This window comes from Ranitomeya variabilis, chromosome 7 (assembly GCF_051348905.1).
Source record: "Ranitomeya variabilis isolate aRanVar5 chromosome 7, aRanVar5.hap1, whole genome shotgun sequence".
NCBI classification, from domain to species: Eukaryota; Metazoa; Chordata; class Amphibia; order Anura; family Dendrobatidae; genus Ranitomeya; species Ranitomeya variabilis.
This window is the reverse complement of record NC_135238.1, coordinates 77,228,662-77,247,335: the sequence shown is the minus strand read 5'-3', so window position 1 is coordinate 77,247,335 and position 18,674 is coordinate 77,228,662. Positions and strand designations below refer to the sequence as shown.

The following is an 18,674-nucleotide window of genomic DNA, read 5'->3' as shown; positions in this document are numbered from 1 at the left end:
ACAAGCTTCAGGGTGAAGGGGTTAAAGCTGTAAATAAAATACTCACCCAGCTCCCTCGATGCTTCCTCTCAGCGCCGCAGCTTCCTGTATGAGCGGTCACGTGGTACAGCTCATTTCAGTGATGAATATGCAGCACCACCCCTATGGGAGGTGAAGCCGCATATTCATCACTGTAATGAGCGGTACCACGTGACCGCTCATACAGGACAAGCTGCGGCGCTGAGAGGAAGCTTCGAGGGAGGCGGGTGAGTATTTTATTTACAGCGGGCGGGCGCACAGGGGGTGGGAGGGGGGTGGTGACAAGGATCTTTATTTTAAACACACACACACACAAAAAAATGATTTTTCATTCTTTCTCTCCAGCGAACGCTGCTGGGAAGAAGGAATGAATGGCGGCTTCAGCACCACAAGCTGTGGGGACAGCACTTACTGTAGCGCTGTCTCCTGCACGGCACACGGACAGCATCCGTGTGCAGTACGTGTTTTACACGGACCCATTGACTTTAATGGGTCCGTGTGATCCGTGCGCTCCCACGAACACTGACATGTCTCCGTGTTTTTCAAACGGACACACGGTCCGTGAAAACACGCTGACATGTGCAGAGACACATTGATTTTAATGTGTCTACGTGAGTCAGTGTCTCTGGTACTTGAGGAAACTGTCACCTCACGTACCGGAGCCACTGACGTGTGAAACCGGCCTTAAAAGCTTGACTGCCTCTTCCACTTAATTACAGCTATCGTATATACGGTACATGGCTCATGTCTACAATAAAATGTTGTCTTGTTGGGACCTATTTTCCATGTACTAAATAATGATAAAAGGGGTCAATATTAATTCCCTGTTATCTTCTTAGGTTCCTTTTTTACATAAAATGCTTTTAAACCCTCATTTATTTTTAATATGGCTACTCAACAAATTTTGGGCCCATCAGCAAACTTGACATTTAGATGCTGCTGACAGTGATATTTAAATGGTTAAACAACAGTGATTAGTGCAAGCTCTGGTTGCTGCAGTTAGATTCAGATACTGGCTGTGTAACACAGCCGGCATCTGTCGTGTATGATTTAGGATGGGCACCAACATAGGATGATGTCTTACTACTTCATATCTCGCAAAAATCTTAATAAAATATAAGTTAATTACATGATACATTCCTTTTAAATATTCTAGAATTGGCAAAGATGACTCATGGCGGATTGATTGACACTACTGGACCTATAAATTGAAAATACAGATAAGACGTGTCAGCTTGTATTAATTATAATATTCAGTTATTATAAGATCACACCGTCTGATTATTGCAGAATTATTGTTTGTACTCTAAGCTAAACCCATGCAAGGATAATCCAGTGGATTTTGCAGAGAAAGTGGCCATATGTGAAGAACCTCATGCTGCTTTACCTACATTGAGCACTGAAACTACGGGTTATGGGGTCATCTGCCAATCACAGAATGTAATCTCTGATGCACTGGTTACAGCTGGGAAAAAATGTTTCTGCAAAATGGCTAATACACAGTAAATTGATTGCGACCGTGTTGAATGTTCTATTCAGATAAGCTGTTTTTGAGAATAATATGAGATTAATTCTGTTCTGGAGATTTCCAGGGAGAAAGAAAAATCAATTGCACAGTATACTGATATCCAGCCATGACATTTCATATGGAAAGCACTTGTCTTACCAACCAAAAACTGATCTGACCCCCTAGATTCCTCCAATACTGGGCGCCATAAAGGTTATATAAAGTCTGTTCCAGCATTCTGCCCACTTGCTCCTTTATGTTAGGTGATCCTTTTTTTTTTCTTTCTTTGTGATAAAAGATATATTTTTTTTACATATTTTTAGTGTGGACTGCCCGTATTCTCCAATGAGTTTTTGTATATCATTCTAGGACCTATACAGCACAGCTAAGATTCTGTTTCTTTTGATTTTTTGTACCCCGGTATTATATACATAATAGTCTATTGCATTGTCTTAATTAAAAAGAAGACAATTGAATCCATTTTGGGTGATTTTATGAAAGGAATCCCCATCCCTATCTGAGAGCAGCATTTTGTAGGAGCAGAAACCCCCAGATAGGTTTCTCTGCTGTAGCTCTAGCAGTTCTCTGAATGCTGAGCCCTGTATATCTCTGCCCACACTACTGACTGACAGCTCTCTCTCCATGTATTAAGTACACAGAAAACTGCCAATCAGTGGTGGGCGCGGGGTTTGTTATGGACTGGTAATTTTAGGAGCGACATGCGACTAGCTCTGGGCAGGTGGTAACTATACAGACCGCAGTTCCTGATCTTAACACAACACTAGCAGTAGCCGTGGGATGTTCCTGTCACTTCCTGGACACCTCGTCACAGCCGGAGAACTAGCTACCCCTAAGGTAGAAACAGGAAAGCTATCTTGCCTCAGAGAAAAATCCCCAAAGGATAGGACAGCCCCCCACAAATATTGACTGTGAGAGGAGAAGGAAATGACATACGTAGTATGAAACAAGATTTAGCAAAGGAGGCCACTTCTAGCTAGATAGACAGTAAGGAAAGAAACACTGTGCGGTCAGTAATAAAAACTAGAAAAAGTCCACCGCAGAGATATGCAAAAATCTCCACACCTGACTAAAGGTGTGGAGGGCAAAAACTGCAGCCCAGAGCTTCCAGCTTAGCTGAATAGATCCATACTGATAAGCTGGACAAATGAGCAAAACATAGAATGTGCTGAACAATAAAGTCCACAACAAGTGGACTGCAAAAGGGCAAAAGGACTTATCTTTGCTGAACTGGACAGAGTGTCAGGGAAATCCAAAAGAGCAGTGGCTCCAAGCAGGAACAATTGACAACTGGCATTGATTGAGGAATAAGGCCAGACTAAAATAGCCGAGCCAGAAAGACGATCAGTGGAAGCAGCTGCTGATGCTAAATCCAAGAAGCAGCTATACCACTCAAAACCACAGGAGGGAGCCCAAGAGCAGAATTCACAAAAGTGCTACTTACAACCACCGGAGGGAGCCCAAGAGCGGAATTCACAACAGTGGTTATACAGAGCTCATGAATGTGGAGGACTACCTGTCAGCATGTTTACTAGTCATCTAGTGATAATGTCCTGCTGATAAAACTGTGATTTTAGAAACGCTACAGCAAGTAGCCCAGTAAGTGACACATCGATGTCCGATTACATAGCAAAACCCTGCTGACAGAGTCCCTATATATGAAGCCAATATGAACAGGACCCAGGATTTAAAATAAAAACAGGAACAGGCTAAATACATGAATATTTGCATAGTGACAATTATTTTATGAATAGGCCGAAATTGTAATTCATTCCCATTTGCAGTTTTAAGAATGTAACCCTGTTGTCTGCAATGAATGGGTCTCCAGCTAAGCAGGAGCTTAAAAAGTTACTGTTTTGCAAAAGCTTGAGGATGAAAATAAATGAATATAGAAATGACTGTTATGGACTGACCTGGTTTGGAGTAGTGGTATTGTAACCACTAGGGGCAGCAGCGACAGGTAACGTAGTCAGGGATAGCCAGAAGTCGGTACACAATAGCTGCAATGTAGTTTGAAGGATAAGCAGGAATTGTGGTCAGGGATCGCCAAACATAGGTACACAATAGCAGCAGTAGAATCTTGAGGATAAGGAGCAGGTGACCGCAAGCTTGACTAGAGGCCGGTGGCTCAATAATCTCACAAGGAAGGGAGTGATATGCCAGGTTTTAATAGGGTGTTCAATCAGGATGGAGCCAATCAGAAACAAAAGGGTGGTGACCATCAGGAACTCAGGGTGGAGACAATCAGAAACAACATAGGTACTTGGGTTAGCACGGAACTGTCCAGCGAGCAGAATAGCTCAGAGAGAATACACAGCACACACTCCATGCAGGACCCAAATATTAAGAAGCTGGCCATAACACTTACAGCGTACCTTACAGGACCCTTGTGTGAATTCCTGAGGAACCTTTCCTTTGAAAGGGGAAGCGCGTTGAGTAAAAGGGTACTGATCTAGGATAAGTTATCTGATTTTTTTGATCATTTTAATAATCAAACATTCTTTATGTGTTACATGTACACTTTTTGGGGTTCTTCCTTTTAATGTGTGCTAACTCTTTGGGAGTAACTCATTGTTCTTCAGAGTATACACATGGGTAAACTAGTCCAAAATAAAGTAAGGCTTACTTAGGCCACACTAGCGTCATCCAAATTTGAGTGTAGACACCATGATCATATGTTATGGAGCCAGCCTGTGTGATCTTAGAGTATATGCCATATTTCAGATTGGTATCATATTGTTTACATCTTTTATTTTCGGATCTGGTTTTATTTGACACCCAATTAAATCCTGTAACCCAAACTCTGTACCTTTACTGGTATTTTATTCCCTTATAGGATTCACTATTGGGACCATATTGCATTATATAACTCAATATTTCTAATTATAGGGGTATACCCATTATTATGGCTGATATTAAAACCTTTTTATTGTTTCATGGCTAATTTCTATTATTTTTCTGTTATTTTTGTTGGTCAGTATACTCTGATATTATCATATTTGGTTTTAGAAGGCATATTTGTGTGAGCCAGAAATATTGTGTTATCGTAACTGTGAACGCATCTTAGATATTGTAAGGTCTTTTCATAGTACTTCTTTTGTCACCATTTATCATATCACATAGGTTAGCACATCCATAGCCCACCATCGAGCAAGGTGATTTTAGTTGGGTTTTCTATCTTTTTGGCTGTATGGCTGCCATGTTCCATTCGGTGGCATCCAATAAATGTGATGGAAGATACAGTATGGAGTATATCATGCCTTCCTTTAAACCTGTATGTTGCAACTTATGCTTTTAAAGGTGGGAAAGAACAATGTATAAAAACTGCCTTCACCATTTGTATAACTTAAGATTATCTGAGCTTTGGTGCAGCTACAGCCAATGTCACTTGAACTGTTAAAATAATAAGTGTTCTGTTCTTGTATATAAGGACACCAAGCTTGTTTGATGAGTTCCTATTATATGTATATTCAGTACAAATGATGTTCCCATGCACTTACTACCACTCGCTATCTATTATATAGTAAGAATGACCTTCCTCATCTTCGTTAGTATGTTATATTCACCGATTGAGCCATTGAAAATACATTCTAGAGACGCTTTTCCACTTGAACTGAGTTTTAGTTGCTGTTTCTTTTGTTTCAGTAAAATTAGTTTAACAGTAAATGACTTGGATATATAAGTTATAAGATGGAATACAAAGTTGCTGTGATTAATTGTGCACAGTATTTTGTAAGAAAACCCTGTTCCAAAGTTTCTTTTCACATTTACCTATTATATGTATTACATCCTGACAATACAGACTGAAGCATTTAAACAGTGTATGGTATCTGCTAAATAATAACTGGTTTCTCTGCGTATTTGTGTAGACACCCGCATAAAGCTGTTTGTCCTATGCACTGGGGTTCCAAAGTTGTCATTTATGCTGCCATAAACATAGACTACTGTCTTCACATATAATAATGCGGTATTTTAAAGGTACCATAAACTGTATAGGAGTGTTTTAATCTATTGTTGCACTAAAATTGAGGGTAATAATAGTATCTTTCATGTAAATAAGTGTTATGGACACAGCATAGCAAAGATGTTTATTTGATACAGCCAAAGCCTGTTTCACCTGCCTTCTGCTGGTGATAAGTTTCTCTCGGTCAACTCCCTCAAGCTGCATCTAACGAAGGAGTCTACAGAACTTAGGATAGAATAGACCGACAGTCATTTTAAGTTAGCTGTGGTTTATTCCTGGTGAGCATACCGAAAAGGAGTGGAGAGTGGATATGTGAGAGCTGCCAGGAAAGCTGATGTTGACATCCTGTAGTTAACAGGAAGTCAGACACTGACCTGTCTAAAAGGGAGATCGTATACTGTACTGTACTAGCGATCAGACTTGAGGGCACATCACACAGCTGTCCATAATCAAAGGTTTAAAATGTATAGATGCATTGCTAAAATCTTTTGTACGAGTAAGTATTTCATGTGCAAAATCATTGCTGGAGAGCTATTTTTAAATCTTTTAATGGATTATCAGGCAACGTCCAGAGCATCTGCATCAGAAGTCAGCAATGCCGTTATGTTACAGATCAGACACTTGTTGAGAGTGTGCACAATTGGCAGGAATCTTGCGCGTGTATCCACAATAGCTACTGATCTTGCACACTTCTCGGCAAGCGTGTAGGTCATAAAGTCATCACCTCCTCACCTTTTCGATGCAGAAGTGAGCAGCTCTTGACATCTTCAGATAACCCTTTAAACCTTGTAACTGTTTTAAAAAACCAATCTATTTTTCCACTGTGGCTCCACAACATGTACTTTTATTCATTCTTTAACTCTTTATTAGATATTGCTGCTTTCCCAGAAAGTATAAATATTTTAGAAGGTGTGGGTGGAGACGTGAGAACACCAGACAAGCTCATAGACAATGTGAATGACGCTAGTGATGGTAGACATGCTTGGCTTTCTCCAATTCTTCCTGGCTTGGTAAGTTACATCCAATGATGAATGAAGGCAATAACGTAACTAAAATTCAAGTAAAGTATTATAAAATAAAAATACTCACAGTATTCGCAATATATGTTGGAAGATAGCCATGATCTTATAGGGAAACAACTATATTATTTTGATAGGACAGGGCTCTATGTGACGTGTTAAGAATATGTGCATCAAAGGAAGCAAAAAGAAAAAAATTACATTAAAAAAGGCAAAGTGCTGCATTTCAATTTCCTGTAAAAGTATTTATGATGTTTTCTTTGTCATATGTTACTTGGCTATAAAACTCCATCACACAGTATAGACTCATGGAAACAGTTTTAGAAGAAATGTATGCAAGGTTTAACAGGAAATCACATAGGCATTCTAATATATATGAAAAATTAGGAAAGGATGGTTATAGGGAGTGGTTTTTAGAAATAAAAACCATTGCTTGGTGACCATCAGTGTATGATTGGTAAATGCCCATCCTCTTATACCCCCACAATAAAAATAGACACATCATTGTTTATCAAATCACAGTGCTAATGCAGTGCCAAAGAAGCCATAATTGAGCTCCTGAATCAGCCTTTATCTCTCCCCTCACACACCCAGGGAAGTAAGGAGTAGCAGTACATACAAATACACAAAGCAGACTAACAGGGGAAGACATATAGGGATAAATGAAAATACCAATCACACAAATATGTACTCACGAACAACAGAGTGGAACACCAGGAAGTAAAGGGATGAAAAATTAAATAGGAGAGGATGAGGATATACACACAGATAAATCACCAAGCAACAGTTTTTTAGAACAACACTCCAAACGCCTCCTATCAATGAAAACCTCCAACTCCAGAGTTTATATAGAGGAGGGGAGTGGCCAACACTGAACAGCTGAGACTATCAAATCAGAAAAGCTCCAGGAGCTCCCAACTGAACATATTAACCCCTGCACTGCTAGCAGAAACCTACACTGTTTAATATGATGATGAAGTGCTTCTAATCAGTGCAGGAGTACGTGAAATCAGATGGTAAACCTATGACAGTTTGTAAAAACAAGCACTTAACTATTAGGATTCAGAATAAGAACCCGAGAGTGGACCCTCTGGGTCATGGCTCTAGAGCCCCCGAGGGCGAGCGGGCCAGATGGAACCACCCCCTATACAGGGAGCATTAGGAGCAGGCCCAAGGGGGATGGAGACACAACTGCTAGAGCCAAAGGGGCAACAAAAAGGAGGAGAGGAAAAGAGACTGAGGACTGAAGGAAACTGACAGATGCAAGGAGAGCTGGGAATATAGACGCAGATGGGAACCCGAGAACTGGACAAGGATCAATATGATGCTGCAAAAAAGGAGACAAAAAGTAATGGAGACTGGGAGACAAGACTTGATGCCAGACTGGCACGGTTGAGACACAGGAGTGGCACCGCAGAGACACAGGACAGGCACAGCAGAGACACAGGACTGGTGCGGCTGAGACACCAGGCAAGCACGACAGGTGTCTGTTGCGCTATCTAGCCGTGATGGCCAGTCTCCAAGGCAACGGAATGTCAACAAAAGTGTTAATATTTTAAGAACAGCTGAAAATTTTAGTAAGCTATAAACTGCAAAATTGCTTATATTAGCACTATCTGACAATATCCATCTATAAAGATAGGAACAATCCTTTGAACAGTAAAAATGTGAAATCTTTTTTTATTGAAACATTTTTTTTTATTAGGTTAATCGAATCTATGTTGTTTTTGATCAACCAACCAAAGTGTCTATGATCAAACTATGGAATTATGCAAAAACACCACTGAGAGGTGTAAAAGAGTTTGGCGTAAGTATTAAACATTAACTAGTTGATTCATTTGCACGGAAACTTTGTCAGTAAAGAAATGTATTATTCAGAAAAATACTATTGTTATCGTTCCAACACTAATGAAAATTTTTATTAGTCAACATTGCATGCGTATAAATGGGAAATGAGAACCATTGATTTAGATGACTCTACATGATAAGTGTATTAAAGGTTTTTTTTAGCTTTTAGAAATCCTTTGTTTTCACTTTTATTTGGCTCTTTATAGATCCACAGCATAGGCTTGCCGGCTAGAACAATTATACTTCTCCTTCTGGCTTAACAAGATTTATTGTCTTAGGACCATGAAGTATCAATCACAAATATTGATTTCCGTCAGACAGTAGAATAAAAGATTTAAACTTTCTGTGAAATTATTAGCATTCCCTAATAGTTCAGTTTACAGCTATACCACTGTGGTCATGACCTTGTGCACTAAGCCACATATTTTAATTTCTTGCTTTTAATATACCCACATTTGGTGGACTCAATCTGAAGGCAACTGGTGCTCAAAACATACAAGTGCTTCTCACTAAATTAGAATTTCATCAAAAAGTTAATTTATTTCAGTTCATCAATACAAAAAGTGAAACTCATATATTATATAGAGTCATTACAAACAGCGTGATCTATTTCACGTGTTTATTTCTATTAATGTTGATGATTATGGCTTACAGCCAATGAAAACCCAAAAGTCATTTTCTCAGTAAATTAGAATAATTAACAAACAACACCTGCAAAGGCTTCCTAAGCGTTTAAAAAGGTACCTTAGTCTGTTTCAGTAGGCTACACAATCATGGGGAAGACTGCTGACTTGACAGATGTCCAGAAGGCAGTCTGACACACTCCACAAGGAGGGTAAGCCACAAAAGGTCATTGCTAAAGAAGTGTCACGGGAGACCTAGGTAGGCAAAAGCTAACAACCCGGGCCCCTGCGATTTCCCTTAGACTAGGGAAACCCTGACTGACCCTCTCCCAGAGTTTGCACTGATGGTGTGCATGTCTGGGCCTCCATCCTCACCCTGTCTCCTGTTTCAACCCTAAGCTGAAACCACAACCCACCACCCAGTGAGGAGACCACACCAATACCCACAGTTAGCACAGACAAGAAAAACGGAAAATATACACCACGCCGCAGTCACACAGGAATACACTATAAATGCTCAGGGCAAAACAAATACAAATATAGGAAGGAGAAAATATGACAAAAGGAAATACACCACCAGATGCGAACTCTTTCTCCTAGACCACCACTCCAGACCGAGATAACCAAGCACAAGACAGAAGCTATAATCGGCGACGCCCAATGTTCAGCAGAACTATTTAAAGGCAGTGGGCGTGACCCAGCTTCCAATCCGAGTACCAGCTAAATTAACCCCGGACCAGCTAGATAGAATCTAGCCGACGCCACTGAGCGCATAGTGGACAAAAGCGGAATTACCGCTGTCTGTCGGACGCCCTAGTGTGAACAGCGTCCGACATGACAAGAAGCTGGCTGTTCACACAGTGCTGTATCCAAGCATATTAATTTAAAGTTGAGTAGAAGGAAAAAGTGTGGTAGAAAAAATTGCACAAGCAACCGGGATAACAGCAGCCTTGAAAGATTGTTAAGAAAAAGCCATTCAAAAATTTGGGGGAGATTCACTGCTGGAGTCAGTGCTTCAAGAACCACCACACACAGACGTATCCAGGACATGGCTACAATTGTCGCATTCCTTGTGTCAAGCCACTCATGACCAATAGACAAAACCAGAAGCGTCTTACCTGGGCCAAGGAGAAAAAGAACTGGACTGTTGCTCAGTGGTCCAAGGTGGTGTTTTCGGATGAAAGTAAATTTTGCATTTCATTTGGAAATCAAGGTCCCAGAGTCTGGAGGAAGATTGGAGAGGCACATAATCCAAGCTGCTTGAGGTCTAGTGTGAAGTTTCCACAATCAGTGATGGTTTGGGGAGCCATGTCATCTGCTGGTGTAGGTCCACTGTGTTTTATCAAGACCAAAGTCAGCGCAGCCGTCAACCAGGAAATTTTAGATCCCTTCATGCTTCCCTCTGCTGACAAGCTTTTTGGAGTGTGATGCAGTGACCCCTGTAACAGGTAGGGGGCGCTGCATGGTCTCCCCAGTATACGCACAGAGGCGTATTGAGGCCATGAGAGTGCATGGCAGTTGCATGCATAGCTGTGGTAATGAGACAAAATCCGGCAGTGTGGTGAATGGCTGGTATGTGTGTCGCAGAGAAAGACACTCTGCGCTGCCAGCCTGAAGTGATGTTGTGTTCTGGGATCTGTAGTCCCACAAGTAATTGTGTAGTTCTTAAGGGAGGCTGGCAAGGCTAGTTATGAGAGATGGGCGGGTCAAACTAGCCACACACACACTCCCACCTAGGGGAGTGGTTAAATGTATATAATGTGACCAGGGTGTGGTCACATGGTTCCAGTGTTTGGATCTGAATGGTCCAAGTGCAAGGTCCTGGAAGCCTGTGTTGGAAGTCCTGGAAGTAGGATTCCTGAACAGCACATGGTTGAACTTTGGCATTGAATGGCCTCTGTGTTGGGAGGTCCTGTGCTTGGACCGGATCCCTGAACAGCATGAGGTGAGGCCAGGGATCTGCAGAGCCAGTGACGGCTACTGTGTAGGGAAGCTACGGTTCTTCGGTGGGTCTGGACTGACTGAGGTGTGCCTGCCAGGCAAGTTGGTGATCCCCATAGGCAGCTTCTCCAGAGAACAGGACCCGTGTGATGCCAGCCAGTGGAAACCTGCAACGCTGACAAGCAGGTAATCCGGACTGTGTGTGTTTGGCTCCAGAGCGAGCTTAAATACTAGACTCGACCAAGAGTGTATGGTCACAGTCCCGACGGAGCAGAGCCATGCTATGAACTCTGTTACTTAGCTTTGCTATTCCATGAAGACTGCTGTTTTGTGTTTTGTGCCACTGGGGTTTATGGAGTAATAAACCCAGTTGATCTTTTGGAAAAAAAATACGGTCTTGTGTGTGTTAATACTCTGCCAAGTGAGTATTCCTCTACCCGTTAGTGAGTGCAGTCTTACTGGAGATGGAAATGTCATTCTCCAGCAGGACTTGGCACCTATTCACACTGCCAAAAGTACCAATACCTGGTTTAAAAACAACAGTATCAGTATGCTTGATTGGCCAGCAAACACGCCTGACCTTAGCTCCACAGAGAATCTATGGGGTATTGTCAAGAGGAAGATGAGACACCTGACCCAACAACGCAGATGAGCTGAAGGCTGCTATTACATCAACCTGAGCAGATAGAAAAAGGAGACACAAAAAGCGCAATAGGGTCTTATCTCACGTTGCATAGGGTGCACCCACCAAGAGAACTACTGACCTGGTGAGGACGATGAAAAGACATATAATAATGGCAGTTGCTGTGGATCCACAGGTCAGTGCCGGACCTGGTAGAAGTATATACTTAGTAGGAAAAGAGAATCATCATCGTGCTGCCGCCAGAAGAATACCAGGAATAGTAAAGGTTCAACATGGTTTATTCCATGCGTTTCAGGGTTCAGATGACCCCTTCGTCAGGACAAATCCACTTACAATATTGTAGGTAGAATAAACACGTTGAACCTTTACTATTCCTGGTATTCTTCTGGCGGCAGCGCAATGATGGTCCTCTTTTCCTACTAAGTATATTACATCAACCTGGGCATCCATAACACCTCAGCACTGCCACAGACTGATCGCCTCCATGCCACGCTGCATTGAAGCAGTAATTGATGCAAAAGGAGCCCCGACCAAGTATTGAATGCATTTACTGAACATACCTTTCAGCAGGCCAACATTTCGGATTTTAAAATCATTTTTCAAGCTGGTGTTATAAAGTATTCTAATTTACTGAGATAATGACTTTTGGGTTTCCATTGGCTGTAAGCCATAATCATCAACATTAACAGAAATAAACACGTGAAATAGATCACTCTGTTTGTAACGACTCTATATAATATATGAGTTTCACTTTTTGTATTGAAGAACTGAAATAAATAAACTTTTTGATGAAATTCTATCTTAGTGAGAAGCACTTGTAGAAGGATACCACGGTACCCCCATAAGATAGGAGCAAGCTGATCACTCATCCTGTTCTTTATTCTTGGGTAGAGGACTCAGGCATGAGTCGCATGTCAAGTATTAACATCATGAACACTAAGGCTACAATGAGGACTACTTGGGAGTAACGGACCTCTGGGTTCCTATCGGTCTGGCAAGGCCAGTGTAGAGATGGCAGACACAGTTTCTGTATGCAACAGCCGACTGTACAAGGTTTCTGGGGTTTGAGGCAAAATCAAGATCATTCAAGTAGATGCTAAAATCTAGGCTAGGCATAAAGGGCCCAAAACTGTCTCCTGTTATCAGTAATCTGTTGCCTGCATTGGTCAATTCTCAGATGACACGCTCTGGAATGACATCAGTGAATGACTCACCCAATATGTTTTTATCAAGTTGATGATTTGCCTGTAATTTTGAAGGACAAACAATATACTTCTGACGATTTATCATTGTAGCAGCAAAGTCTTAAAAGTCTAATTCTTTATCATTGGAAATGTATTTCTTTTTTATTATCCTACTTGATTAGACAATAATCCTGTTTAGTGTTTAGTGTTTGTGTGACGAGAATCCAATTCTATTTATTCAGTAATTGACACATGTTTTATGCAGAGAATTGATAGCAGACTGTTTCTTTCTGCTTCAGAAGCAGCATATTGTCGAACAGCAGTTATGACGTTTAAAATGATATATTGATCGAAGACAAGTTTATAACATCTTCCATTTCTTTCTTCTTCAATATTACAGTTATTACCTTATTACCATCTTTGCGTGTTTCATTATTCATAATTGTTTGCCGTAAAATGTATTAATGGTTTTGTAAGAATCCTTTCCCATATTGCTGTTTTTTCTGGATATCTTGCCAGCTTCTTGTAGATGACCTCCTTGTGTACAATGGGATTTTAAACCAAGTCAGTCACATTTCTTATGGAATACTGCCGACATGTGATCCTGTGATACCATATCATACCATCCTCTTTGCAAATGACAAGAAAATATCAGACGCAGAAAAAAGAACCATCTTAAGGTATGTAGCAAGATTTGCCGAAATATTTTAGTTTCTTAATCAAACATGTTTGAACAGGATGCCCCCTCCCTCCATTGTAATTCACCATCGCTATAGAATCGTTAGCTGTGGCAATCTGTCTATCCTCAAAAATTAAGGGGAACACTAAGAGATATTTGCGGATAATGTTCTTCTTTTCCTAGACAATTGGCCACCATCATTAGCGGAAGCTATGGCCATTATTAACAAGTGTGGTTTGTCATCAGGCCTCTCTATCAGTTGCGGTAAATTGGCACTTATGACAATGGGAACGAAACCTCCAAATGAGATGATGACTGCGGGACAACTTAAGATGGTTCTTTGTTTTAAATATTTGGTTATAGTATCAAGTGAAGATGTTACGGAGTATGAATCCATAAATATCGACCCTCTCCTAACTAAATTCCAGACTAAAACAACGGCATGGTGTAAACTACCTTTATCGGTGATAGGATGGGCTAATTTCATTAGGATGGTTCTTATGACACAGCTGCTTTAAATAATTGCATAACGCACCGACATGGCTTGTCCTATGATTTTTTTTATAAAGTAAATAGCAACTCCAGAGATTTGATTTGGAAAAAGAATATTCCAGGAATAAGACTCGAGACCTTGCAGAGATGAGAGGTCTGGCTATCCTGGATCCCCGTTGTATTTTCTTTCTTCACAATTGCAGCATCTGAGGGGGTTGGGAAACCCGGAACTTCCATCCTCCACCACTAGAATGATTAGACACCTTCTAGAGGTAAGGAGTTTGGTGGAAGCCTTGAAGGGGGGAGGATTTCAGAACTATAATTCCTCAGGTATTACTATTATAGGGATTCACAGAATATAGTCTAAAGTTAAAGAGATAATGGGTATGGTGGGATACTCCCATTATTCACCTTTATGGAACAATTCTAACTACCCAGAATTTGACAAATTAGAAGGTTGTTTGCACTGGCAAAGTAAAGGGCTCTCCCGGCTTACACAACTAATTAAAAATAATTAGCTCAAGGTTTTTCAGGAATTTCGAAGAGAGTTGGGCATTCCGAGTAAAGGATTTTACTAAAGGGTGGGGGGGGGGGAGAAATGAATAAAAAAGGATGTCATATGTAAAAGCACTTTATTTGACATTGCGATGTATACATTGTTTTGGGGTGAAAGAGGTAGGGGAAAGAATGGACCATAAGCACTAACTCACTGTAGGGAACAATGGACTTGTGAACTCTTCCTGAAAGAAATCTGAAATAACTAATTGAAAGTTCTTCTTTCTTAAATCTGAAAGTTGGGTGGGTTTTTGGTTCAGGACTTGGAGTGAAAGTTTTTTTTCAAAACTGTTCAATAAAAAATTATTTGATTAAAAAAACATGTTTGAACAGTAAGGCTATGTTCACACTTTGCGATTTTGCAGCTTTTTTTTACCCAAATTTTAAGCAGCGTTTAAGCTGCTTTACAGAAAGCATGTTTTGCTGTGTTTTTTTGCTGCATTTTTGTTGGTATATTGGTCTCTTGTGCATGCTGATAAAGTTTAATGCATAAAAAAAAATTTGATTCAACTACATCAGGTTTTCGCACCCAAAACGCAGCAAAACCTGATACCTGTGTTTCTTGCAGCGTTTTTTGCATTTACCATTGCTTTCCAATGGGTGAAAAACGCTGAAAGAAGTGACGTGCTGCATTTTGTAAAAATGCATCTCTTTGACAAAAACAGTCAGAAAAAAAACATGAGATTTCAGGCTTTGCTGTTACTGTGAAAACACAGCTGAAAATGTGCATCAAAAACTGCTGCAAAAATGCAACGTGTGAACATAGCCTTACGCTAGGCTGATACTTTTCTGCAGCTCATTTGTCAGCTGAGCTATGTAGTCTGGGGCAGGGTCAGCGAATTGTTGTGAATCTCAAAAAATTGTGAAAAATAACTGCAAAGCAGTGAGATATTTAATGTCAGTTCTATTCCACTGCTTCAGGTCATAAGGCAACCTAGCAAAACTTTATACACATATAGGCCGGCCTCACACTCGGCGTAAGACAATACGGTCCGTATTTTACGGCCGTAATACGGCCGAAATACGGTGAAATGTTCCCAAAATAGTGATCCGTAGTCAGGGTGTGTCAGCGTATTTTGCGCATGGCATCCTCCGTATGTAATCCGTATGGCATCCGTACTGCGAGATTTTCGCGCAGGCTTGCAAAACCGACATCTAATGGATTTATGTGCTCAAATGTTCATTAAAACATATATACAGTATGTATATATATATATATGTCATTGAGACACATATATATATATATATATTCTGTATTTATATTTACTTCAGCGCGATATCTGTGAAAAGTCGGTAATTCAATTGCCGGCTTTTCATTTCTCCTGCACAAACCCAACATGATATGAGACATGGTTTACATACAGTAAACCATCTCATATCCCCTTTTTTTTGCATATTCCACACTACTAATGTTAGTAGTGTGTATGTGCAAAATTTCAGCGCTGTAGCTGCTAAAATAAAGGGTTAAATCGCGGAAAAAATTGGCGTGGGCTCCCGCGCAATTTTCTCCGCCAGAATGGTAAAGCCAGTGACTGAGGGCAGATATTAATAGCCTAGAGAGGGTCCATGGTTATTGCCCCCCCGTGGCTAAAAACATCTGCCCCCAGCCACCCCAGAAAAGGCACATCTGGAAGATGCGCCTATTCTGGCACTTGGCCACTCTCTTCCCACTCCCTGTAGCGGTGGGATATGGGGTAATGAAGGGTTAATGCCACCTTGCTATTGGAAGGTGACATTAAGCCAGATTAATAATGGAGAGGCGTCAATTATGTCACCTATCCATTATTAATCCAATTGTAGGAAAGGGTTAAAAAACACACACACACACACATGATTAAAAAGGATTTTAATGAAATAAACACAGCGGTTGTTGTAATAATTTATTGTTCTCGCAATCCATTTGCAGGCCCTCACTTGGCAAAATAATTAACGCACAATATACATACCTTCTGATGTCAGATCACGTCCCACGAAGTAATCCATCTGAAGGGGTTAACTAATATTACAGGCAGAGCTGCGATAAACCACTCGCTCGTGCCTGTAATCCCCGGGTGCTGAAAGGAAAGCAGGATCTGTACTTACATTGAGTCGCGGTGATGCGCCCCTGCTGGATGTTCTCATGAACTGCAGCCTGGGAACTTTTTCCCACGCTCCAGGTCATATGAGGACATCCACCAGGGGCGCATCACCGCGACTGAAGGAAATGTAGGTCAATGACCTACATTTCATTCATTCGCCGGGGATTACAGGCACGGAGCACCGCTGCATTTGCAGGGCTCCTGCCTGTAATATTAGTTAACCCCTTCAGATGGATTACCTCGTGGGACGAGACGGTTCACCAGAAGGTATGTATCTTGTGCGTTTATTATTTTTCCAAGCGAGGGTCTGCAAATGGATTGCGAGAACAATAAATTATTTCAACAACCGCTGTGTTTATTTCATTAAAATCCTTTTTAATCATGTGTGTGTGTGTTTTTTAACCCTTTCCTACAATTGGATTAATAATGGATAGGTGACATAATTGACGCCTCTCCATTATTAATCTGGCTTAATGTCACCTTACAATAGCAAGGTGGCATTAACCCTTCATTACCCCATATCCCACCGCTACAGGGAGTGGGAAGAGAGTGGCCAAGTGCCAGAATAGGCGCATCTTCCAGATGTGCCTTTTCTGGGGTGGCTGGGGGCAGATGTTTTTAGCCAGGGGGGGGCCAATAACCATGGACCCTCTCCTGGCTATTAATATCTGCCCTCAGTCACTGGCTTTACCACTCTGGCGGAGAAAATTGCGCGGGAGCCCACGCCAATTTTTTCCGCCATTTAACCCTTTATTTTAGCAGCTACAGCGCCCAAATTTTGCACATACACACACTACTAACATTAGTAGTGTGGAATATGCAAAAAAAATGGGGATATGAGATGGTTTACTGTATGTAAACCATGTCTCATATCATGTCGGGTTTGTGAAGGAGAAGGAAAAAGCCGGCAATTGAATTACCGACTTTTCACTAACACCGCTGCGTATTTCTCGCAAGTCACACTGCAGGTCCGTGTGGAATCCCTATTTTTCTCGCCCCCATAGACTTTCATTGGCGTATTATTTGCGCAATACGCTGACAAACGCAGCATGCTGCGATTTTGTACGGCCGTAGAAAGCCGTATAATACTGAACCGTAATATACGGCTAATAGGAGCAGCCCCATTGAGAATAATTGTGCCGTATGTAATGCGAGTTTTACGGACGTAGTTTCTGCGCTCTTACGTCCGTAAAACTCGCCAGTGTGACGCCGGCCATATACATTCCTGGTCTCTGGGGAGGGGAAGTACGTCAGAATTTGCTGACGATTCAAGATTAGTTCCATTTATTACAGCTGCCATAAAGTACGCAATTCCTGCTGCTCTGTATTAAGAGCTAGCTCGGTGCCATGTGAATCTTGATGGCGATATTCATAAAGATAAAGACACTGGTGCATGTACATATACAGTTGTGTAAAAAAGTGTTTGCCCCTTCTTGATTTCTTTGGCATGTTTGTCACCCTTAAAAGTTTCAGATCACCAAACAAATGTTAATATCAGTTTTTAAATGAAGGTCTTTATTATAAAGGGAAAAAGAAATCCAAACCTACAGGGCCCTGTGTGAAAAAGTGATTCCCCTGTAGCCACCCTTAGCAGCAACAACTGCAATCAAGCATTTGTGATAACTGGTAATGAGTCTTGTACAACGCTATGGAGGAATTTTGGCCCACTCATCTTTGCAAAATTGTTGTAAATCAGCCACATTGGAGGGTTTCCACTTGTATGGAGATGGCTACTCTTAGTAAACACTTGTACACACCTGATTTCTGTTTGGGAGTGTCGGTCAGCCTTATGATATTTGTATACATTAGCTCTCTGACTGAGCACTCCACCCCTCAGCCTCCGGCGGTTTTAAATACAGCAGGATCCTTCCTTCCCATATAAATTTAGGCTATCGGCCCATTAGATGAGTCCCAGTAGGATATGTACCCGGCATCCGTGATAATGCGATTCCCGTTGCTGGGACCTATGAATTGGCCAATTTATACGCCAATTATTCTCAATTTTTCCTATTTTCTAGAGCAGTACTGCAATTTAGATGTCATATATTTCATGTTTACGTGCTATAGCGCTACAGAGTGCAACTTTATTTTGTTATTTATGGAAG

At 41.1% G+C, this 18,674-nt stretch overlaps 1 protein-coding gene across 4 annotated transcripts in view; it reads left to right on the top strand.

The window, feature by feature from the left end:
- KATNIP (katanin interacting protein) overlaps positions 1-18,674 on the top strand; it is a 264,435-nt gene that overhangs the window by 225,527 nt on the left and 20,234 nt on the right. For all 4 annotated transcript variants that reach the window (XM_077275294.1, XM_077275295.1, XM_077275293.1 and 1 more), the window contains exons 24-26: positions 6,378-6,517; positions 8,232-8,333; positions 13,285-13,445. In XM_077275294.1, the coding sequence (XP_077131409.1) occupies positions 6,378-6,517; positions 8,232-8,333; positions 13,285-13,445 (403 nt within the window). The remainder of the gene's footprint in view (positions 1-6,377; positions 6,518-8,231; positions 8,334-13,284; positions 13,446-18,674) is intronic.